Raw genomic sequence first — 25,407 nt, forward strand, 5'->3', positions numbered from 1 at the left:
ACTGGGTTTGATCCTCAGCACCACATAAATAAATAAATAAATAAATAAATAAATAAATAAATAAAATGAAGATACTGTGTATATCTACAACTAAAAAACTATTTACAAAAAAGAATAGGAGGGAAGCAGCATTAAAACTTGCCTGGGTTTCACCCATTTCATGTGAGTCTGTGTAAAGTCTCATGTATTTAGAAGAAATTTTATCCATTTCTAATTTCACTACTGTAGATAGAAAGATTTTTAATCAGATTAATATCTACTTCTTCAGCCAGAATTCCTAATGCAATACTAGGCAGAACCTCTAACATCTTTTAATCAATGCATTATTACATATTTTAAAGAAATGAATACTCCTTCAAGCAATCTTAATTCCAAGGCATTTGACAAATATACTTCAATAATGATAAAAATCAATAATTTTGATAATTTTTATTTTTAGAAGTTGAACAATGATTTATTACAGAATTTCTGATTAAGCAATTACCATTCTCAAAAGATTTTTTTGATATTTTTAGAGTATAGATTGAATACAAATTGAAATTGACACACTTATTGAAACAAATTGAAGAGTACTTAAAATATCCCATTGAATGTGTGTAGCATTATTCCTCATTTTATAGTGTCTCAACTAAATGAATTTTGGCAGAAATTTTGGCAGGGATTAATTTGTTTCAAAATTAGTATTATGAAAAACATTAAACTTATGCATTCTATTATGTGTGTGTATCTGTGTGTGTATATGTGTGTATGTGTGTGTATGTGTATATATGTGTGTGTATGTGTGTATGTGTGTGTATATGTGTGTGTATGTGTGTATATATGTGTGTGTGTGTGTGTATGTGTGTGTATGTGTGTGTGTGTTCTTGTGTGATTCTGCTTTGCTTCTTTTAACATCTTAATGATTATTCCTTTGTTTTGTTCTTCTGAGGATCTTACCTTATTTCAACTGACTCAACTACTCAGATTTTATCAGCCCTATTCATCCAAAATTTTCTAGATTTTCCATATTTCTAATTATACCTTTTATTTTGAACAAGGGCTTTAATGAAAAAATTAATCTCGCTAAAATAAAACCACACTGTATCACTAGTGCTGCTCACAACCTGCCAGAACTTTCATGCTTCAGACCACAGGGCTGGGAAAATTGGCTTACAGAAGTCCCCTTCCATATCTCTGTGATGGGCTGGGTTTGTAGTACTGCTGCTACAATAGTAAAGCACAGATATAATTTCTTCTATCTGTTACAAAATATAGTGACTATGAAATTTCACTTTCCCTTTACTTTCTTCTTTCAGCTGGCAAAGGATATGGAAATTCCAAACCAGTTTACATCAAAATTGGAAATATCCATCACCTATGAACTGCTTCAAATATTTTCGGTCCTTTCTGTTTGGCTAACTAACATTTGAATCCCTCCTCTTCTTGATGTGTGCCCAGTTTCCTTTCTTCCATGATACCTTATTCATTAAAGCTCAGTTACACATTACAATCTCTCTTATGTGGATACTTTGGGGTGACTTTGTAGATGCCATTCATTATTGTGTATATATACTAGAATAACTACCACAGAATACAAATGGGAGTTGAATTCCTAAGATAGATTTAATGTATTACTGCCTTAAACTATGATTTTAAGATAAAACTTATTAAGCTTAACACTGAGTAAATATAATGAAGAAACAAAATGAATTCCTTAAAATACTTTTTTCTACATACTACCTAAATGAGAAAATCTTGAAATTCAAACATAGCAAGCTCCATTTGCTCACCAATGAGGTACTTGCACAAAGTTCCCCCATGGCCTTTTGGTGTACAAATTTAAAATAAAGAAGACTACTTCTAAGGAAATGATTTGACATAAAAGTTTGTTTTCTTTTTAAAACTACTTCATTTAAAAAAGTCATTTGAGTTGTAAACACTCAAGGATAAGCCAGTTTTAGGATCACATTATTGTATCACAGTAACAGAAATGTGAATCACATTTATTACTTTAATTCATGGATTTAGGTTCTCCTAAATTCTTAACATTGAGCTACTACACTCTTGATAGAAGTTGTTAGGAAAATCCAAATCTTCATTTCTGGCAGCAAAGTGCCAAGAAATGATGTGCTATGATGAAATCACACAGTCAGCTGCTTCTTATTTTGGTGAACCAGGTAGTTTGAAAATTATTATCCCACTAGCACTGTCTTCAGATTTTAGAACAGAGCTAGAGGAATTATTAATGAGGTATACTTTGTGGTAGTTCTGTTGCTTCTCTATTGCTCCAGAACTAACCATGTTATTGAGGATGGATATGCAGAAATTATGCTTTTCACCAGGTAGTAGTAACCATAGGTGACCAAACATCACCTATTTATGGCGTCTATATGTGAGTGATGGGCTAGCATGACTTTCACTACTCTAATTTTGCAGAATTAGGTATATGAAGAAGGTTATATTTTTTTCAAAATATTTTCATTTCTTTACTTACAACATTAAGTCATTACATATGGAATTATCACTGAAATAATTTCAAATGAATTTCTGATTTTATAGTAATATAATTTGAAAATTTAAGTATTAGCAGTTGAAAATGTTGTTGTTTTGTTTTTATTTTGCCTACTAAATGAAGGGACATTTTTATTCTGAGATTTGGTAAATATTTGGTGCTGTCTGATGGTCCTACCATTGTGTAGTTAATAATTTTGAAAAAGTCAGCCAATCTTGGGGATAAAATTTGACGCCTAAAGTATTAAAAAAAAAAAAAAACTCTTTCTACAGTACATGTGTATTGGAGTTCAGTCCTGCATTCAGGCTTACAAGTGTATTATTTGGTGGTGTGTAAAAACAGCTATTGCACATCTTTGGGAATTATGAGGAAAGCATCTGAGGCTTTATTTCATTCTTACTGTAGGGAGAAAACCAGTTTAACATGAGTGAAAAGAACATAACCGGTCTCTAACTGCAGGCTTAATTGTGAGAAAATGGGTGAGTTTCCTTTCTTTATTGCTATAATTTTCTCTGGGCATGCAGGTTGTTCAACCTTAGTCTGTGTTATAAAATATTCACTACAATTTTTATTTCACAATCTGACTTTTTTTTATATGATAAGAAAAATTACATGTAGTTTGTTTTATCTTTCTGAGAACTTGTTCAGGGCCAATGCTGCTTGTAATCTAACTTATGACAGGTTTCTTTACTCCTTGTTGTAAATATGAATACAGATACTGTCCAAAGTGTCCTAAGAGTTTGTTTGAATTCACAGTAACAAAAGTTACAAAGTTTGTGCAAAAGATATTGTACACCACTGGAGTACATAGAGCTTGCTATAGTTAATTTTATATGTAAAGCTACATTCTCATTAAAACTATTCTGAGCTACATTAAAAGTTTCTGATTTAATTTTTCTCTAACAATAAAACTGAATGCTCATTTTAATCTCTAAAATCTGAAGATGAAATTGCATATATGTGATGTTTATAAATGTTATAATAAATCACTGGAACCTTTTAAACACCATAATTGCTTTGGAGCTCTTCAAGTTTTCCGAGGGTCATAAAGTAAACACGGCTGTGGCGGTTGCGCAGGGTAGAGGTAAAGAACAGCTTTAAAAGAAAGAGAAAAACACTATCAGTAGATATTTAATACATTTAACCAGATATTTCATAAACAAAAGTGTGAAGTACTAGTATATAGCTATAATTTCAATTTATCTGCATCTGGTAATTAAAATACTAAGCCAAGGGGCTGGGGTTTTAGCTCAGCGGTAGAGTGCTCAGCTAGCATATGTGAGGCATTGGGTTTAATCCTCAGCACCACATTAAAAAATGTGTATTAAAAATACATAAACAAAATAAAGGTATTGTGTCTGTCTACAACTAAAAAAAATTTTAAAAAATACTAAGTCAAACTGTTGTTTGAAATAGGTTTTCCTCCAACCAAGAATAAAAATTTAAATTAGTTTGGAGTTTAATTTACAAACTTAAAAATAACCTTCCCCATATTCCATAAAATTGCAATTTATAGTTTAAATAAAATATTTTTGTAGGTGAGATTCATATGCTAATGTTCTTGAGTTTTGATTTTCTTACTTTAAAAATCTATTTTTATTCAAGTTGGCATTTCTTTCAATAAAAGAAAAATTGCTCTGATGTTATTTATCATTGCTTCTGGTGTTTAAGAAGCCACTGAAAATTTCTGCTTCCTGCAATTTTCCATTTCATAGAAATATAGTGAGACCAATAGATTGATATAATGAGTTAAAACAAATGGCTTAGAGAGGGGCATGTTGGGTAAACATGGACTGTTCCTCAGAACAGAACATGGACATAAATATCAAACACACATCCTCTTGTTAGGACTAAGATTTTTGACATTCATATTGGATAAATACTTAGGAGAATCTGAGACATAATAATAATGATGAAGATCAGGTACACTAGCTACTTGACTTAACATATTTTATGTGCCAGACATTCTTGTGAGATGCTTACGAAGTACACATTTTGTGAATTTTCACATTTGTTCCCAAAGCAATTATTAATATTCCTATTTTGGAGATGAAGGAAACTAAGGCTCAGAAAGATCAAACTCCTCAGGTTCTCATACTTAGTTAACTGGCAGAACCAGGACTGCATTGTAGGTCTATATGGCCTCTAACACTGCTTCTTGCCATTACATCATTTTACATTGAAAATCAACATCCTTCCTTAATTTGCTCTGCTTTACTCTAGTTATTCTGATATTAACTTGAAACCTCTACAATGTCTTTTAAATAGGAAAGTTTCTTATTCTTATTAGGATTATTTCTTCACACTATTATTTCCCATAATATGTAGAAATGGTAATGGTTTCATGCAATGTACTTTTCCACCTAGCTATTTGAAATAATTGTTGAAATTAATCAACTTACAGAAGTAATTGCCAAATTTTGATTTTATTTTCCTTGTCTGCAAAACAGACTTCATAATAGATACTTGGGAATATAAATTAATAACTTTTACATTACCAAGCATAAAAAAGATATCATGTAATTAGGTGCATTGAAAACATAAAAACCTTTTCCTTCTTCTATTATTGGATTATATTGAAAGTTGTAAAAGACTTATTTACCCCTGCCCCACTGGAAAAACAAAACAAAACAAAAATGCGGGGCTGTGGATGTGGATCAAGTGGTAGCACGCTCGCCTGGCATGGTGCCGCCTGGGTTCCATCCTCAGCACCACAAACAAACAAAGATGTTGTGTCTGCTGAAAACTAAAAAAAAATAAATATTAAAATTCTCTCTTTCTCTCTCTCTCTCTCTCTCTCTTTAAAAAAATGCTGGCAAAGATGTGGAGAAAAAAGAACTCTCATATACTATTGGTGAGGAAGTAAGTTAGTACATCCTTTGGAGAACAGTGTAGAGGTTTCTCAAAAAAAAAATAGATCTATCATACAACCTAGCTATTCCACTTTTGGATATAAACCCAAAAGAAATGAAATCATTACAATAAAGAGATACTTTCATGCCCATATTTATTGTAGAACTATTCACAATAGCTTGGGAATCAGCCTCAGTATCCATCCACTGATGAATGGATAAAGATTATGTGGTACATAAACACAATGGAAAATTATTCAGCCATAAAAAATGAAATTCTATCATTTGCAGCAAAAATGAATGGAACTGGAAAAAAAATTATGTTAAGTGAAATAATCCAGGCACAAAAAGGCAGGCACTACATGTTTTTTTTCTCACATGTGGAAGCTAAGAAAAGTTGTCCTGAATGTAGAATAATGGTTAATAGAGGTTGGGAAGGGTGTGGGGAGTGGTAGATAAATGGAGGATGGACTAAATTGGTTCACAGTGCATGCATGTGCTGAAATAGTACACCAAACCACATCAATATGTACAATTAATACACATTCACCAAAAACAAAATACAAAAACATTTTGAAAAGACAGATTTGCTCAAACATTTTTTGTTTAAAAATATTATTTTAATATAAATATGTAAATGACTATGGATCAAAGATAATTAATTCTTCCCAAACCAAAAATGGATAAATTTTGTGTAAGACAGAACTAGAAATTCTTACTTTTTTTGAAAATAGGTCATTTTGAAACAGAATTTTATTATCTACCAAATTTATATTTCTACTGGAAAAGAGAAAAATTGTTTCTTTTATCAATAATATGCCAATTAAAAATACATAACAGAATGTATACAACACAAATTTCTTTAGTTAATTTCAATGATTGCTGTAATTTTGCTCTAACTGAAGAGTATTAACATACCTTGTCACCTCGGGTACACAGAAATCTCAGTTTCTTAATTGATCTGCGTTTCAGCTCATTTTCCAGAGCCCTTGATTGCAAAGAACGCGCTTCAATGGCCTTTTGGCCCCATCCTGTGGTTCGCTGGGAACACTCAAAAGCTAAAATACAAATGATGAATATCAGAAAATCACAAAATCTTTTTGTCAGTGATAGAAAATTAAAATCACAATCAATGTTTGATTATTTTGCTTCATTCCTATATTTCAGGTTAACCCATCCCTTTTCCCCCTTCTTCTATGATTTGGCCATTTTGCTGTTCAACAGTGTTTTCAAGCTAGCTATTTTAAGGCACCATCGTGACCAACACTGAATTACTAGATCTCTATTAATTCTTGTATTCATTTTCTCTAAGACCACAGAAAAAGTCAAAGATTAATTCTACCTTCTTTGTAGAAATCTAAGTCTATTCACTGGTATTCTTTAATAGTCTAAGTGGCTAATAAGAATTTCTAATAAGGGTTCATATTTGTGCTTGTGTGACACACATGGAAACTTAATTCCTAAAAATTAAAAGTGTTAAAATGATTTGTTCAAATAATTACTTTGGCAACCTTAATATAATTGAATAAGTTACCATGTTATAAGCATAACCAATGCTAATTTGACACTTTTAAGGCTTTTTCCTGCTCGAGAAATTTTTATTAAGATCTTAACTATTTTAGCCCTGTTTTATAATACTTTGTGACAATATAGATTATGACAAAAATTGCCTTAAAGCAGAAAACTTAATTATGTAGATAACCACACAGTCATCTGGTGTTGTATGGTATTTTGTGGTATTGGGAGCAGCAAAATCATTAAATGTTTAAATTTCAAGATGCTATTCTTTATATATTTTGTAGGGAAAATTCCATAGCTAAATTAAATCATGACATTTAAAATAATATCAAGATTTGTAACTCAAGTGAAAATAGTCTAGAAAACACAAAATAAAACAATTTCATTCTTATATTAGCATGATTTACATCAGAATTCATTAATTTGACTTTCCATTTTTTTCTGTTTTGAAGGGAATAAATTCTGCTTGATATGAGTATAGGTCTTTTAATTTTTCTCTTATCTTTCAAAGTTTCTAAGATGACTTTGTTTAAACCCAAATTTACCTGACCTATATATGAATACATTAAATATACATAAAAGAAGATGTAAATCTAATTCACCATGTAGTGCTATTTACCATACAACATTTTAAAAAAATATTTATTTAGTTGTAGATAAACATACCGTATCTTTATTTATTTTTATGTGGTGCTGAGGATCGAACCCAGTGCCTCACACATTCGAGGCAAGCACTTTACCACTGAGCTACAGTCCCAGCCCCTCCATATAATATTTTTAAAGAATTGTGATTTTGTAGATAAAATTTCCTATATGACCACAAAGTATATTATTGTCTTTGCTCATATTAAGATTGAAGAACAAAAAATATCACCTTCATTATTTTTTTTAAAAAAATCTTGTTCCTTTCAAACTCTAAAAGTATCTAAGACTGGGACAAGATGGTCGACATGGTGTGCTACTTCACACCCTAAATTAATATACTTAGAAAGCTATATCAATTTAACTCCAAAAGATTTCAAAGTTGTGAGGGTCTGGCGGTACAGGCTTGTAATCCCAGCTTCTCAGGAGGATGACAATGTGAGGGTAGCCTGGGCACCTTAGTGAAACTCTGTCTCAAAAAATAAAAATAAANTCTACCCCATCCACTGTAATTCATATTTCTCCTTGTTTATTTTCCCATTCCCCTCACAACCTCTTATATGTAATTTTGTATAACAATGAGGGTCTCCCTCCATTACCATGCAATTTCCCTTTTCTCTCCCTTTCCATCCCACCTCATGTATCTGTTTAATGTTAATCTTTTCTTCCTGCTCTTCCTCCCTGCTCTGTTCTTAGTTGCTCTCATTATATCAAAGAAGACATTTGGTATTTGTTTTTTAGGGATTGGCTAGCTTCACTAAGCATAATCTGCTCTAGTGCCATCCATTTCCCTGCAAATTCTATGATTTTGTCATTTTTTAGTGCTGCGTAATACTCCATGGTGTATAAATGCCACATGTTTTTTAAAAATAAAATCAATAAAAAATGTAAAAAAAAAGAACTCATGAAGAAAATTTTGAACTTTTATAAAAAAGACTTTTTTTTTTTTTTTAATCAAGGATGGAAACCAGGGGCACTTTACCACTGAGCTACATTACATTCCCAGCCCTTTTAATACTTTATTTAAAAATTTGAAACAGGGTCTCCCTAAGTTATTTAGGGCCTTGCTAAGTTACTGAGGCTGGCCTCAAACTTGAGACCCTCCTGCCTCAGCATCCCAAGTTGCTGGGGCTACAGGCATGTGCCACCATGTTCTGTAAAAATGACTTTCACATGCAGTGTGAGCAAAGAATCCCTAAAATAAAATTATCAAACATTCATTATCTTCTGCCCCCTTTAATATTGCAATTCAACTAATTTTGTTTATAAAATTGACATTAAAGTTATAATTAAATTGCTATTATATTTTGATTCAGAAAGTAGCTGTCCTGCAGGAACTTTGTAAGTCTTATTTCAGACTGGAATTAAAACCACTCCAGATTATAGAGAAGAAACAAGTGACCTGAGCAATGGGAACAAGTAATAGATATATTTTTTTACCCATGTAACTACTTCATTAAAAAGGGCATTTTGGGGGCTGAGGTTGTGGCTCAGTAGTAGAGCACTCACCTAGCACATGTGAGGTGCTGGGTTCGATCCTCAGCACCATATGAAAATAAAAACAAATAAAAAAATAAAGGTATTGTGTCCAACTACAATAAATAAATAAATAAATAAATGGCATTTTTTGTCAACAATCACATACAGAAATAGACTTTCTAAACTTAATGCACAGGCTACTTGCTGATTCCAAGTATACAGCTAATTTCTATCTTAATACTGAAACACATAAGTCTGCCACTTAAACAAGCTACTAAGCTAGTTTGCTTTCTGAAATAGAACTTACTTAGTGATTTGAAAGTGGGAACACTTAGTAAAACTTTCTGTAATTGTTATGTTTCTGTATATTTGTTTGAAAATGTAGATCAATGATCTTATTGATGTCATTGTCAAAGGCATTTACCACATGAAAATGTAAAATTTATATACAGGAAATCTGGATCTGGGCAAGTCTTAAAAAGCAAAGTAATTGTTTTTAGACCGAAAAATAGAATAATTGATTTCCTTAATATCAGTGTTGTGATATAATATATTCTCAATATATCCTTAATACTTAAACCAAAATATAAAGTGTCTATAGCACTATGATTTACTTTACATGTAGATGTCTTTCAAATTCTAGTACCTTAAGATGACTTTTTGGTTTAGGTGAGAAATTTTCCTACCTAATTATAAGAACTATACAAGATGACTTTTCAAGATCTCTTTTATTGCTGTGATTGTCTAGTGGCATAAATATAGGCATATCTTGAGTTCCCAAATTTAAACTGAATTACCTTATTCCAATTTGTAATATATTGATCACAAAAGTATTACTATAAAGGTTATAGCATGATTATTTTTTTTCACTTTCTTTTGCCTGAGATCTGTCAATTATACTGTAAGCATTTATCTCTGTCAATTAAAATGGTTTGATATCCTCTGTGAATTCTTACCTTGCTGAGGAAAATGGAGCATGTTTTCAGGACAATTCTGAACTATGTACGCAAATCATAAAAGATTCTGCAGATGCAATGCAAAGTGCCATCATTCCATAGGAAAACAATGTCCATTATAAACAGTTCTTTCAAACTGATCCTTAAAGCCACTGCAGGATAATTTTCAGCCATTTTTTTTTGAGATTTCAGAGGTTTAAGGCTTCTATCTGGATAAAGTACCTTTTTCTCTCTCAATCTCTCTCTCCTTTCTCTGTTCTTCTCTACACACACACACACACACACACACACACACACACACACCTTCCTTCTTCCTTTATTTGGTTCATTAAACTCCTCTTTCCTTTGGGAATAGTTATTCTCCAATTAATCATTCTACCCTCTCTAATATTTTTACTTTGCATTCTGGTCTCTATCTGGAATCACTTGTATAGTCATCATGCCTCAAAAATATGAATAAGAATCTCAAATTATTTGGATTTCTCAGTCTTGTAGTAAGTTGTTCACTGGTTAGGAAGAAAAAATGTCCTGGTTTAAAGAAGATTCAAAAGGTTGTTACCTCTATGTTGCCATCTGGGTGGTACCTAATAGGTATCAAGGTCAGACATATTTCTTTTTTCTAAATGATGTGATTCTTCACAGGCACATCACTCACTGAAGGTAACACTACTGACTATACAAAAGAGAAATATTTGGCTCTTCTTTGACTGGAAGCTTCCTAAGATAAAGGTAAGCCCCCCAAATCCTTGTGATGGAAAGAAGCATTTTCAATGTTTGTGTAAAGATTGCAAGCAAAGGGAGTTTAAGCAAAATTATAGATTATTGTGGAGGGAATTAGTTTCTATTTCAATTATACAACTGTTTCAAATGAACCACTCAGAAAACCCAAATTAGTCTCTTTTTGGTATTCTTCATGAATGTGCTAAGCATATCACAAAAAATTGCTTCATTTTACTAAGGGAATACATGTGCAGGATTCCAAATTAACACTGTGTACCTTGAGAATATAATAATTCAGGAAATCTTCACTTAGGACACATATTTATCCTTGAAAAACTTATTTGGTATCATATGAAATAATAATCAATTGTATACATACCAACAGAGGACGGTATGTCTTTCCACACTTCAAGGATCTTCTTGAAGAGGTGTTCATTTGCTTCCACAGAGAGAGCTTCAGCGTTGAAGGTGAGCATCATGCCAATTCCCAAGGAATCAGGTAAAATGATGATATTCTGTGGTATAATGAGTTCCAAGGGCTGGAATTATGTTTCATAAAAATTTATATGTTCAACATTTTACCACTACTATTGTAATTGAAGCAGCTTGGCTGAGCAATAAAGATCAAAGAGATTCAAAGTGTAGGAAGGAAGGTAACAAAAGAGTTGCTTTCCTTATGCCATAATGTGATCACTATTTAATATTTTCCTTTTTATTTAGGAGAAAGAATGGTTTGAAAAAATAAGAGATACATTTCCTAATACAGAGAAATTGGTTTAAATTACACAAAGTATAATGTATAGTTATTGAAAAAAAAATAGACAAGAGACTTGGATTTAAGTTTCATTTCAGAAATAATTTGATGAATAATTTGATAATGAATGTGTCCACCAAGTAATGAGTACACAATCCTTGGTTGTCAGTAAAATTTGTTAAAATAAAAATAGAAAATAAACCTAAAAATAGCTTGAGCTTAACACACTTATAAGGGGCAACTTTATATTCATCATAGCTTGAAATATAATAGTCATAACCCTTTGCAAAAAATGTAGAATTTCTTATCAAATTTTCATAATCTTAAAAATCGGTTGAATACAAGATTCAGAGATGTATTAGGTAGTATAAGAGGAAATACTAAGAAATATCTAAGTACTTCCAAATTTCATGATGCATAAAATGTGACAAAATTGGCTTAAACTACAGATATTCCCTGATAATAAACAATTGTGTTCTTTTCTCCAAATTAGAAGGTAAAAAAAAAAAAAAAGATCAAAAGCTATACTTGCCAAACCCAGCGTACTCAGACCAAGGGCTTGAGGCCATGTCTCAGCAACAACAATCCTTAAAACTAAAATGGGGATCCAGAGGCGAAAAGCAATTTTAATACGTTCCCTGGGCACTTGCATGAGCAATTGAATCAGAAAAGAGATGAATGAAGAGAATAAAAGAAAATTGCAAGAAAGAAGTTTGTCTCAGTAAAATCTGTAAACAATAAAACTGGACTGCTGCAAATCAAGACAGACTCTGAGGTTATTATCTTCTTTCTGAAGTAACCAGATATTCTGTAGCACACATGGCTCCCTTGTAACATTACATGTTTTATAATCTAGAACTCTTGAAAAGTTATTATTTTTAGTACATTCTGTTTCAGAAGACACCCCTTGTCTCCCTTAGTGACTCTTTCTTTTAATGGGTCAAGATACTAGGGCATTCTTCTAAAAATATTTTTGAATATATATAAGGTATCCTAATTAGGTCAGAACATGACTTTTAAAAATGCATCATTTCTCATTGTAGCTTCCACAGTAATTAATGAATTTATTCAAAAATGAAATATTTTTTGTTTTTTAGTCAGGTGAAACACTGAGTTAAACTTCTTGAATGACTTTTCAAATAAATATAAACTTGGACCAATGCTGCAATGTTCAATATTGCCCTGTATTCTAAATAAATTCTCTTTGACCCACATAAAAAGTAAGATGCAGAAATCTATAAAAATGTAATACAATATTCACAATATATAAAAGAATAATATAATATTCATATCAAAATTATTTTGACCTTATATCTAAGTGGTTTTATCTGAGGTTGGTTCAGTATTTTTCACATTATAAACATGGTAAGTTGCATATAATCATAGAAAATCACTGGTGATCAGCTAATTATTATTAATATAAGCAAAATCCTTTAAAAAGTATTCATTAATGTACTGACAATTGATCCATGTAATTTATTACAGAGGTATGAGATGATTCTGAAGGCTATTCAAAAATATCACATCTATACTAATTTAATAGTGTGTACAATTTTTCTCCAGGAATTTTTATACCATGCTAAGCTGTTATGATTTTAATTGTTAATAAATGGGAATTAAAAAAATAGTTGATGTAAAAAAAGGTGATACAGGCTTTCCTTTTAAATGTAATTTTCAACAGGAAAATAAGCATTGCCACCATCAAATTTTAGACAAAGAATTGTGTTTTGTATGGTGTGCATGTAGGGGTATTATATTATATTTAAGTATTTTATGTAAATTATGTGAGGATATTTTTAAAACAATTCATATTTTAGGTGCTGCACCATATTTTCACTACTTAAGAGTTTAGGTACATTTGCTTTTGCAATGCTGAACCCTTTGATCAGAAATTAAAAGTGTAAGTGGTATGATAAAACAACATTTTATGATAATTTACTATGTACCACTGTTAAAGTAATGCAATAAAAGAGGATATACATAACAATTCCATGATACTGTCATTGCATTTTAAAAAATCTATTAATATATTGTGGGGTACAGAAGGACTAAGGCAAGGACTTCAAACTCAAATACGTCTTAGGGCTAATTATTATAAATATGGAAAGATATATAGATAGAGATTGTAGAGCATATATCCTATCTAAATGCTCTACAATCTCTATCTAAAAAGGGGCAAGTATAAATCAGTTCAAGTTGACAGTGGCCAGTTAGTAACATGGGCCTGAGGTTTCCAGGTATTCCAGTTTATCAATAGAAGTACAGATTTTAGTTGTAAACTTTACTTATTAAAAAATAAGCCAGGTGATAGACAAACAAAATATTTCTGCAGAATAAACTCAGCTATCTGAACTCAGAAGTCATCAGTGATGTTTGTTTAAGTGTGACCACTTTATGGAAATCTATTCTTACATTTTAGGTCTCCATTCAAGTATAGATATTGTTACTCACATGTTTGAACCTTTCAGTTTTGATGGTTGTAAATATTCAGTGTTATACAATAATATCTAGGGATCTGAGAGTAGTATCTTACATTATTTGGCAGGGTCACATCAGACATAACTTCAGATTCTGCATCGATGATGTGATATCCATCTGCTGAGCTGAAGAAAATCTTTAGTGTTTTCTCAGAACCAATAGCCAGGTCAACTGTCACTGGCTTATGACCAAGAGTTGGAAATACCTGAAAATATAAAAACAAATATGGCCAAAAGGCATTCGAACTAAGGTAAAAATTTCCCCACTCTTTTCCAGGTTTGTAGGTTTATAAAACCCAGGTTAATTTTCAAAATTGCATATTGTATTTAAAGACCTATGTATTAGAACTTTTCTTAGGTCTGTTACAACAACAAAGACAAATATATTGTTTCCCTTCAAATATCAAAATGCTAATGATTGTAAGAGCCTCATATGCCCCTGCACTGTTTGCTGTCTTTAAGTTTCTTGCCTTGAGCTTCAGCAAATGAAGGAGCTCATCTGGTCTCTTAAACCGGTTTGCTGGATCAGCTGCCTGTATTTTTGCCAGTATTCGTATATAGGCTTCATAGGACATGTAGTCTCCTTCGGAGTCTGCTGATTGATCAATGCATACTTGATAAGGAATGAAAAAGGCCATAAATGTTAACCTACTATAGACTGGGTGTAACCTAGGCTCTATGGTTTCTAATCCAAGGAAACAAAAGGCCAATCAGGATTCATTGCCATGATCAGGTCACCATGGAGGACTGAGCATCACAGGATTCACCATACTGTAGTCATGAGTTGGAATTCAAGAACTGGAGTGAGGACTTGGACAGGAACTGTGTATGAGGCTATACAGATTGTTGGTACTTATCTCTTTTGTTTTCCATTTCATACCAGGTAGCTCTGACCAATCAGCAGACACCCAAGAACAAACCCATATCCAAACACTGACAGCAGGGCCAAAGCCCAATTTAGGAAGATCAGTCAGGGATGTGATTTGTCAGGACACACCCAGACTATCTATGTAGTAAACTATGCTCTTTTATTAAAAAAGAAAAGAAAAACAGTTATGTGATGTTTTGGACTACAAAACAGACCATGTAAACAGATCCTATTCTAAGATACAAAAGTAGTATGTGAATACCTTACTGAGGTCTATCAGGATGTGTGCATATCAGCACTTTGTAAAAATCCATCTATGGACCAACTAGTTCAATAGTGACTGGAACATTTGCTAAAAATATAGATTGACAGGCCCTACTCCAGACCTGAAATTTAGCCTGGGGTTGAGTCTGAGATCTAAATGTCTAACAAATTCTCCAGGCAATTCTGATGCATATCCAGGTTAAGAGGTATTTGACTTGATAGAACACTGTCATTCCATTAATCAGCCCTCATTATAATGGAGTATATACAAAATAATATTATTTAAGTGAAATTCTGTAGCATTGTAATTAAATTATATACAGTACTCTGTTTATGTGATGTGATTTAAAAAAATCACCAGTATCTTGTTTGGAATATTAAATGATTCCCTTCCTTGGCTGATCCATAAAAGTCCAATTAAACCATAATAAAATGAAAAAATGAATAAGCCTAACCACTAATATGTCTTACAATAGTTTAGAGAGAAATGTACTTAGAGTTCCAGTTTGGAAGGAATGAAGACCCACCCATTTCCTACATAACCCCACCTATTGTAGGTATGGTAACTGGAGCAAAGGTTTTCTCTTCTCTCCTTCTTCTTCCAATGGTGTTCCTCCTTCGACCATCTTCACCCAATTTCTCACCTTCCCTCTACTCCCCCACCCAACTAAAGAGAAAACAGGGATTTTTTCAGATTCAAGTCATTTGGTGTAGCATCTGAGGTCTATATTTGGGCATCTATAAGCAGAGATCTTCATGTTGACTACAGGAATTGGGAGTGAGAAGCTGGTGTGGAGGTCCTGTGAAGACAAGGGTAAGGGATTTCCCTCACATTCTCACTTGCTGTGGTGCCTGTGGATTATCTAAGAAAGGGTTAAATGATAATTATTGATATGATACATTCCAACTGTAAAATAATGGTATATATATATATATTTTTCTTATATGCATTCCAAAATATTGTGCTTTTTAAAACAACTTCTTCTCAAAAGAACAATGTCATGATCCAAAGGAAAAAGAGATCACTTACTTTAATAGCAGTGCTTTCATCAAAGGACTTTGGTGCCCATGCATAAAGATGAATTGATGATTTCAAAGCAATTGCAATGTATGTTGTTTCTTCATGTTGGACTACAATAATAAAATAAAATAAATAACAATGCCACAGAATCAACAAGAACATTCAAGTGGTTTTGTTATTGAAAATGTCATAACCACTTAGTGAGTGCACAAAGTGTATAATTTTAGAAAAATCTACTTGGTTACAATTTAATGTCCCCAAATGTAATTAGATTACTATCTATTTTTATGGAGTTTCTGCATTAGCTTTCAAGAGAATTCTAAATTGTCCACTGAAAGCTACAGAACACTGATGAAAGAAATTATGGACCTAAATAAATGGAAAAACTTTCCATGTTCATGGTAGACTTAATATTGTTAAGACAGCAACACTATCCAACAAAATCTCTATAGAATCAATGAAATTGCTAAAATCCCAATGCCCTTTTTTATTAGAAATGATTATTTTCACATGAAATTGTAAGTTGTTCCGAGTAACTAAAACAATCTTTAAAATAAAATTTGGAAGGCATACATTTTCTGATTTCAAACAATTTCATTCACAAAACCCTAAAAAATACTTGAGACTCAATCAAATCAAGTAGGTGAAAGCCCTCTATAATGAAAACTATGGAATACCAGAAAAAGAAATTGAAGATGACCTTGGAAGATAGAGACTACATATGTTCTTGAGTAGGCATAACTAGTATTGTCAAAATGGCCATGCTACCAAAAACAATCTGTAGATTCAATGCAATTCCAATATAAATGCCATAACATTTCTAACAGAACTAGAAAAAAGTCCTAAAATTCATATGGAAGAATAAAAGATCCAGAATAGTCAAAACTATCCTGAGCAATAAGAGTGATGCTGTAAGTTTCACACTACCTGATCTCAAATTATACTACAGAGCTATAGTAACAAAAGCAGAATGGTATTGGCATAAAACCAAACATGAAGACCAATGAAATAGAATAGAAGACACAGAGATAAATCCACATAAGTACATTCATCTGATCCTTGACAAAAGTGCCAAAAACACACATTGAAGAAAAGTTAGCCTTTTTAACAAATTGTGCTATGGAAACTTGATATCCCTATATAGAAGAATGAAACTAGATCAACTGATGAATGGATAACAAAAGGACAAAAGATGATATATCTGTACAAAGCAGTACTATACATGTGTAAAGAGTAATGAAGTGAATAATTAATAAGCACTTTAAATTGATACATTTCATAATATATAAATTATGCAACAGGACCATAAACATCATATGGATGTATATGCTTGCTCTCAACCCTTCTGATTCTCATGGAATATGTTTTATTGATAGATTCATACTTTATGTTAAACCCCTCTTCCTTGGTTATATTATGTTTGGTATATGTGATAGTCCCCAAAACCTCATGTGTGAGACAATGCAAGAAAAGAGTGAATTGGTTAGATTATAAGAGTTGTGGATTAATCCTCTTGAATGGATTCACTGAGTGGTAAAATCTGGCAGGTAGGTTAGGCTGGAGGAGGTAGGTCACTGGGGGAATGCCTTTGTAGTGTATATTTTGTCCCAGATGAGCAGAACTCTCTCTTCTTCCTGCCTATATTGTCTTGAGATGCTTTCCTCTGCCATGCCCTTCTTCCATGGTGTTCTGGTTCACCTTAGGTCCAGAGCAATAGAGTAGGCTCACTATGGACAAACCTCTGAAACTATGAGCCCAAACAAACTTTCCTCTTCTCTGTTGTTTTTGTCAGGTCTTTTGGTCACAGTGACAGTAAAGCTGACTAAAACAGCTGGGATGTTGATTAGTTTTCTCTCTCTCTTCTCTCCACTTTTTCTGAGTCTAGCTTACTCTTTTTTATTCTTTTGGTACTAGGGATTGAACTCCAGGGCACTTGACCACTGAGCTACATCCCTAGCCCCATTTTGTATATTATTCAGAGAAAGGGTCTCACTGAGATGCTTAGGACCTCACTAAATTGCTGAGGCTGGCTTTGAACTCGTGATCCTTCTGTCTCAGCCTCCTGAGTCACTGGAATTACAGGCATGCACCACCACACCCAGCTGGCTTACTCTTTCATTTTCTTTTTTATCATTTCTAAACAGGTCAAAGAAATATGATTAATAAACCAACAACAATGGGCTAGGGTTGTGCCTCAATGGTAGAGCACTTGCCTAGCACATGTGAGGCACTGGGTTCGATCCTCAGTACCACATATAAATAAGTAACTAAAATAAAGGTATTGGGTCCATGTGCAAATAAAAATATTTTTTAAAATCCACCAACAAGTATTCTTGGTTAAGCGAAACCTTCCTATCAATTTTATATGGAGAAATAATTGGTGCCCCTCCATTATTTTATGAATCTTGGAAGGCTATGAAAATACCACTAACTATGATTGATCCATTGCTATACTCCTATATGAAGCTGCTACCAGTCTACCTGTCAATGAGTCACATGGTTTACTATTATTGTTCTGAGTTCTAGGGTGAAATGGAACGGGGTCAGCCAGGAAAATTGGACTTAACTAGTCCAGACCTGAAGAGCACTGATTTACTAGATGGCTACCTTTATAATCAAGTCTTACTGAGATTTAAAAAAAAATTACAAATAATTGGAAGTAGTTCTGCAATATAAACTCCTATCTATGGATAACTTTCACCTCTGGGGATAGCAAATTTATATCATATGACTGGAGGAAAGTAGTGATATCAACAACTAGAAGAAAGTAGGGCATGTATTTAATCCTTTAGTTGTCTAGGTCCTCAGTTTCCCTTTTAATTGATGTATGTACATATGTGGACATATTTGAAAACATATCCTGGGAAAGCCACTTTATACTCAGAGCAACAATGGTCAGTCTGAACAGAAATATTTTGTTGCAATACATATAATGCGATTTGAGCTATCACCCACCCATGTACCAGTTCACCTGATGGGGCAATCAGTGCTGGGGAAAAGAAGATAAAGAAGGCTGATAGTAGAGGGGATTTTCTTCAGAAATGAACCAGAATGGGATGATATTACTTAGCAGTTGTTTATAGCTGAAAGCAGAGTTCTGAGATCTTAGAGTTGCTACTCCATTTCATAGCGGATGCTTGTGAAGAGATTGAGGATATGAAAACATTATCTAACCAAATTGAAAACACTGATTATACTCATGAGTTCTGACAGTGGGAGCAAGAGTCAGCAAGTCTTAGAAGATTGTTTTTATGACTCATCATACAATTTCCTAGTCAGTATTAAGAGGAATTCTATTTTATTGCCGATTCAAGGAAATAACCCACATGAATCTCTGCACATTGTAGAAGATACATCAAGAATATTTATATAGTTGAAGCTATATATAGGCAGGAAAAAAACCAGTTTAACTGGAATATTCAGGTTGAATGGGAAGGAAATAAAGATGAGGAAGTAAATCAAATTTAACTTCAATTGCTATTTTAGTTGGTCATAATTTTCTTATTAATAGCCAAGATTGTAGCAGAAAAGACCTGGAGGATGTCTCAATGAAATTCACAAATTCTTTCCGTTCTGTTTTGCCTTCCATGATTATGTACTTCACCAAATGAAAGGAAGCAACATTTCAATAGCTATAGTAAATATGAAATGGGACATACGGACACTGAAGTGTTCACAACCAGTCAACTTATCAATAGCTTTGCAAGCTTCTTCTGTCTTCAGCATTTCTTCTTGTCTTTTTTTACTTTCTGGATCATTATTCAAAATCTTGTTTCTCAGCCAAGTCAAATGATACACCCGAAGTCTGTTCTTACGGCCTGATGGATAAGATACAGTAGTTCAATTAAATCTATACTTTTTTTATATCTTAGAAGAATAAAAATTAAAGGTATTTTGCCTTTTAAAACAAATGTTTTCATGAAGGTAAAAAGAACTTTTAACACACCACATAGTATCAGTGTCTCCTTCAGGATTTGGAAATGTGATAGCAAAGTCTTAGTGTATCAATTCCAACAGGTAGTTGAAGTGTCTACTAACTACCTCTAAGCCAGTCTAAAGTGACATCTAAAACATTTCTCTGGGACAGGTTATGGCTGCCACTAAGCAGGCAAAAAATCATTCATTCATTAGAAACTTGGAGTTTTACAAAGTCATGATCCCTCTAGGGTTCAGAGAGCTAGAAGTTGTCCCTGATAACGTGTGTTTATGAGAGGGATGTCTGAATATTGACTGTTTAGGCATTTAGTTCCATTAAGATAAATTTCTTTGAATTCTATCATTCTAGCATGCTTATAACAGAGTTGGATAGTTTTATTGTTTTTAACCCAGTTTATATGTTTTATTATTTTTTATTTCTATTGATTTAATATATTTTTAATTTTTTTGATTTATACAAAATATTTGTACATATTTATGAAGTACAATGTGATATTTTGATTTATGTATACATCATGTAGTGATCAACTTGTAGTAATTAGCATAGCTATCAACTTAAACATCATTTTTAATGGTGAGTACATTTAATTCTTCAAACTGTTTTGACATATAAAATGCATTATTGATAATTATATTCATTCTGCTCTACCACAGTACAACAGAATTTATTTCTCCTATTTAACTTTACCCATCATCTAATTATAACCATCAGACCCCTTGACCAATTTTTTCCCTTTCCCCCTATTTAACCCAGTCTCTGTTTACCACTATTATACATTTCACTTTTATGAGATCAACTTTTTAGGTTCTACTTAAGTGAGATAATACCTTTAATATTAGTTTCCTAATTATAAATCCCAGCAAATTTTTACAATTAATTAAAAAACATGGGCCATTAAAATTACACATTTCTTTCCCTAAAAATGATTTTATTTCTAGTGATTTTTAAGGTTTATATGATATTCATTTTATTTATTTATTTGATTATTTATTTATCTAGTTTTAGTTGTGGGTGGAAACGACACCTTTGTTTTTAAATTTATTTTTATGTGGTGCTGAGGATCAAACCAGTACCTCACATTTGCTAGGCAAGCGCTGTAGTATTGAGCTACGTTCCCTGTCCTGGTTTATAATATTTCTAATCCCAACAATAGAATTCTTACTTATATGATTAATATGTTTTAAATAAAGTTTTTATAGCAGTATTAGGGTTCTATTCTTAAATGATAAATCAAACTATTGAGTATCTCTCAATACTTATAATCTTGGTACTATTGTAATTAAAAACAATACACATTAAAGAGAAGCTCAACCATTAAGGAGGGTACATTTGGGTTAGAGAATACTAGAACACTAAAAAAGAAAGAAATCTGGGGCTGGAGATGTGGCTCAAGCAGTAGAGCGCTCGCCTGGCATGCGCAGGATGCTGGGTTCGATCCTCAGCACCACATAAAAAATAAAGATGTTGTGTCCACCGAAAACTAAAAAATAAATAAATATTAAAAAATTCTCTCTCTCTCTCTCTCTTTAAAAAAAATAAAGAAATCTGTTCTCTAGATGTTTACTCTCTTAGGTACCCAGATGTAAAAAATCTAAATATTGCTTCTGTAATCAAATAATTATAAATGAATGTTGACAAAAGTGACTTAAAAAAACATGAGTTCTGAGCATACCTATAAAGGGTTTTCTACCCTAATTCAAATTAAATCAAATTGACCTTATTTAGAAATACACATTATCAGTATGTGCATGGCAATTTGCATACTAATATATATTTTACACACATATTTATATTATAAAATACATAATTCAGATAAATAACTATGATTAGCATGAGCTTATTCTGTATGAAACCTATTTCTTCAACTTTTCCTTTTTTTGTCTGTCATCTTATGCCTATAGTCAAAATTAATGCTATTGCTGTTTTGATACCAGGTCCTTTTTAGTAATCTTTTTTATTTTATTTTATTTTATTTTTTGTACTGGAAATTGAACTCAGGGGCACTTGGCTACTGAGCCACTGAGGCACATTCCTAGTTTTTATTTTATTTTGTTTTATTTTATTTTTTGATACTGGAAATTGAACTCAGGGGCACTTGGCCACTGAGCCACTGAGCCACATCCCTAGTGCTATTTTGTATTTTATTTAGAGACAGGGTTTCACTGAGTTGCTTAGCGCCTCGCTTTTGCTGAGACTGGATTTGAACTCTCAATCCCCCTGTCTCAGCCTCCAGAGCCACTGGGATTATAGGCGTGCACCACCATGCCCAGCCTGTTTAGAAATCTTAATCACTATAACACCCATTTACTTGCTATCTCATAGTCAAAGATTCAGGTTTACCAAAACTAAGAAATCCAACTATTCTGTAGGGAAACTGTAGAGTTCTTTAAAAGGAAATCCATTGTTGTAACCAACCCTATCTTAGGCCTTTTGATAAGTTTGTGCTAGGGACAAACTTATTTAATACTCTATTATCTGTTCACTTTGTTCCTTGTTGCTTCTAACACATCAGAGAAAAGATATATGTTGGATTTTCATGTGATCAGGTGTGCATGAGTAGATGTGAATGACAGCTGTGAAGTTGTACAAGGCTACTTTGTAAAGAACCTGCAAGGAAGCAAATAGTGTGAGTTTTCATATCAATAACCTAAATTAGGTGTGCTGCAATCAAAGGAAGTTAGTTTCAGTTGTAAATAGATAAGAAAATACAAGTAGGAAAATCTGGTATCCCAATTAAAGGTTATATTTAAAGTGTTCTCTTATGAACACTTTCACCTGAGAAAGTCTTTAACCCAGTTTGCAGTCTAATTAATCTGCTTAATTATTCAGCTAATTTTAGTTCTTAAACAAACCAGAGATGGTAATCAGCAAATTGAGTGGCTCTACAACTTGAATCTGGCGAAATGGTCGTCGCTTTATAAGTTTAGTAATGTCTGCCTTTCCACTTCTGTCCATCAGATACAGATTAGATCGGGTTCCAAGAAGCAAATTGACTCCTGTTCAAGGATAAAAAAAAGAAATATACTATATTAAAACTCATTTTATATTTGCATTTATATTACATTTTTGCTACTCCATTGTGATGATCTATATAAAAGTGACTTTTAACATTTTTAGGCTAATGCTAATCAAATACTGTGTAACTACTTACTCTTTACTAACATACACATAACAAATGCATTGAAATACATAAAAAGATAGAAGATAATGATCTCAAGCAATATTCTATGGGATCATGTCTGGTATGCCACCTTGAAAATAGAATTGTACCTACATCTCAGCACCCTGTAGTAGCATCCCGAATTTTATTAAAATCAATTCTTTTTGAAAATTACTATTAAACATTCTTAGTGTAGCATATATAAAGAGCTCAACTCAGTTCATTTCTCATCCATTACTGTAACTACAGGTTCTTATGTTTTTTAATATTTATTTTTTAGTTATAGGTGGACACAATATCTTTATTTTATTTTTATGTGGGGCTGAGGATCAAACCCAGTGCCTCACACATGCTAGGTGAGTGCTCTACCACTGAGTCACAACCCCAGCCTGGTTTGAATGTTTTTAAAATCATTATATGTAGATAATTTTTAAATTGAATAGTTCTATATTTATGCAGATGTTAAAACTTTTACATTGCTAAATTCCTGTAAAATTAGTTCTTGTCTTCATATACCTAAATTCGTATATTCTGTCTTTTATTTCTTGACTGGGTCTATTTGTTCATATATAAGCACTGTTTAAAGAACAAGGAGAGGACTGAAATAGAAGAAAGAACTGAAGTTAAAATACACTTAAAAGTACTGTGGCAGTTTTTCTCCATATACCAAGACTTAGGAGAAAATTGACCAAGTAATTAACAGGAGAAAACTTCAGTGTCTTCCATTTAGATAATGTTTGTGCTCTAAGGGTATAAGAAGGAAAAGACAAGTGTTTCTGCTTTCATTTTCCTACTCTGTCCTTCACCAAATCTCAAGCCAATGGCAAATTTTGAAACTGCATCTTCCTCCCAGAAGAGACTCAAGGAAGGAGGAGGAAGTATTGTAAATTTTCACTATAATTTTTATTATTCAAAATGTAAATCATTTCTTATAAAATGAATTAGTAGACATTAATCACATTTTTGAGTAGTTTCCAGACTGAAATGTTAAATGCCTTCTTATATTTGATACACTCAATTAGCAAAACTTTGAGGATAACATTTTTCTAAGTCAATTCATATAATATGCTTGCCACCATGTTCTAGTTTTAATTCAAAGCCCTATCTCCTATTCAATCATACATTAAGTAAAATCTATCAAACAGAAGTCAGAAGTTGGCATTTACTATGGATTTCTATCCTCCTTGCATTCATCAATTCTGCTTTATTTGTTATTCAACTGGCTTGAGGTAAAATACAGTCTCAATACCACCCATATGACTATAACTCTTCCGAAACAAAGGATTGCGAAAGTTTAAGGCCTACAAATCTTCAAGAGTGTTTAAAATGAGATCCTGCAAAATCTTTTTTGTAAGACCTATTTAGCTATCTGTTATGGTATGTATCTGGAACGTCCCTCAAAAGCTCATGTGTGGAAAGCTTGGTCTCTAGGGTAACAATATACAGAGTTGGGGCTTTTCAGAAGGGACTGAATGTTGAGGGCTCTCATCTCATCAGTGGGTTAATTCATCTGATGGTTTAATAATTTGAATACACTACTGGGAGGTGGTAGAAACTGTAAGCAGGTGGGGCATGGTTGGAGGAAGTAGGTTGCTGAGGACTATATCTTGTCCATTGCCCCTTTTAAGAATTTAGGGACAGGTATTAAAAGAAATTACTAATCTATACATCATATGTGCTTGAGTGTTTCCACAAATGAGACTTCTGCCATAAATTGAGAAATTTTGTCCACCACATCCTTCTGTCGTGATCTTTCTGCCTTGGATCCAGCCAGTCACGAATTGAAACCTCTGAAAACATGAGCCAAAATAAATCTTTACCCCCTCTAATCTGTCAGTATTTTGGTTGCAGCTAGAAAAAGCTAATTAACAGTATTATATGCTGAAAACTACTCTGTATTAGGAATAATAATCTTAAAATTTCAAATAATTATAATCTAGTCAAATTTTATATTTTATCTGAATTAATTAAGGTTAAAAAGAAAATAGAATAAAAATCAGGAGGAATCAATTAAATCATCAAATCACTTCTTTTTTTTTATTGGTTGTTGAAAAACATTATAAAGCTCTTGACATATCATATTTCATATATTAGATTCAAGTTGGTTATGAACTCCCAATTTTACCCCAAATACAGATTGCAGAATCACATCGGTTACACATCCACATTTTTACATAATGCCCTATTAGTAACTGTTGTATTCTGCTACCTTTCCTATCCTCTACCATTCCCCCTCCCTCCCCTCCCATCTTCTCTCACTACCTCATC

At 32.6% G+C, this 25,407-nt stretch overlaps 1 protein-coding gene across 1 annotated transcript in view; it reads right to left on the reverse strand.

Moving 5' to 3' along the window:
- Positions 1 to 2,665: 2,665 nt before the first annotated feature.
- The window catches only part of Nrk (Nik related kinase), a 126,444-nt gene continuing 103,702 nt past the window's right edge, over positions 2,666 to 25,407 (reverse strand). The window contains exons 19-26 of the mRNA XM_048796871.1: positions 22,832 to 22,980; positions 19,702 to 19,860; positions 16,048 to 16,152; positions 14,360 to 14,502; positions 13,946 to 14,095; positions 11,038 to 11,197; positions 6,262 to 6,401; positions 2,666 to 3,586 (exon numbers count right to left, since the gene is read on the reverse strand). Of these exons, the coding sequence (XP_048652828.1) occupies positions 3,491 to 3,586; positions 6,262 to 6,401; positions 11,038 to 11,197; positions 13,946 to 14,095; positions 14,360 to 14,502; positions 16,048 to 16,152; positions 19,702 to 19,860; positions 22,832 to 22,980 (1,102 nt within the window). The 3' untranslated portion in view covers positions 2,666 to 3,490. The remainder of the gene's footprint in view (positions 3,587 to 6,261; positions 6,402 to 11,037; positions 11,198 to 13,945; positions 14,096 to 14,359; positions 14,503 to 16,047; positions 16,153 to 19,701; positions 19,861 to 22,831; positions 22,981 to 25,407) is intronic.

This window comes from Marmota marmota, unplaced genomic scaffold (genome assembly GCF_001458135.2).
Source record: "Marmota marmota marmota unplaced genomic scaffold, marMar, whole genome shotgun sequence".
Lineage (NCBI taxonomy): Eukaryota > Metazoa > Chordata > Mammalia > Rodentia > Sciuridae > Marmota > Marmota marmota.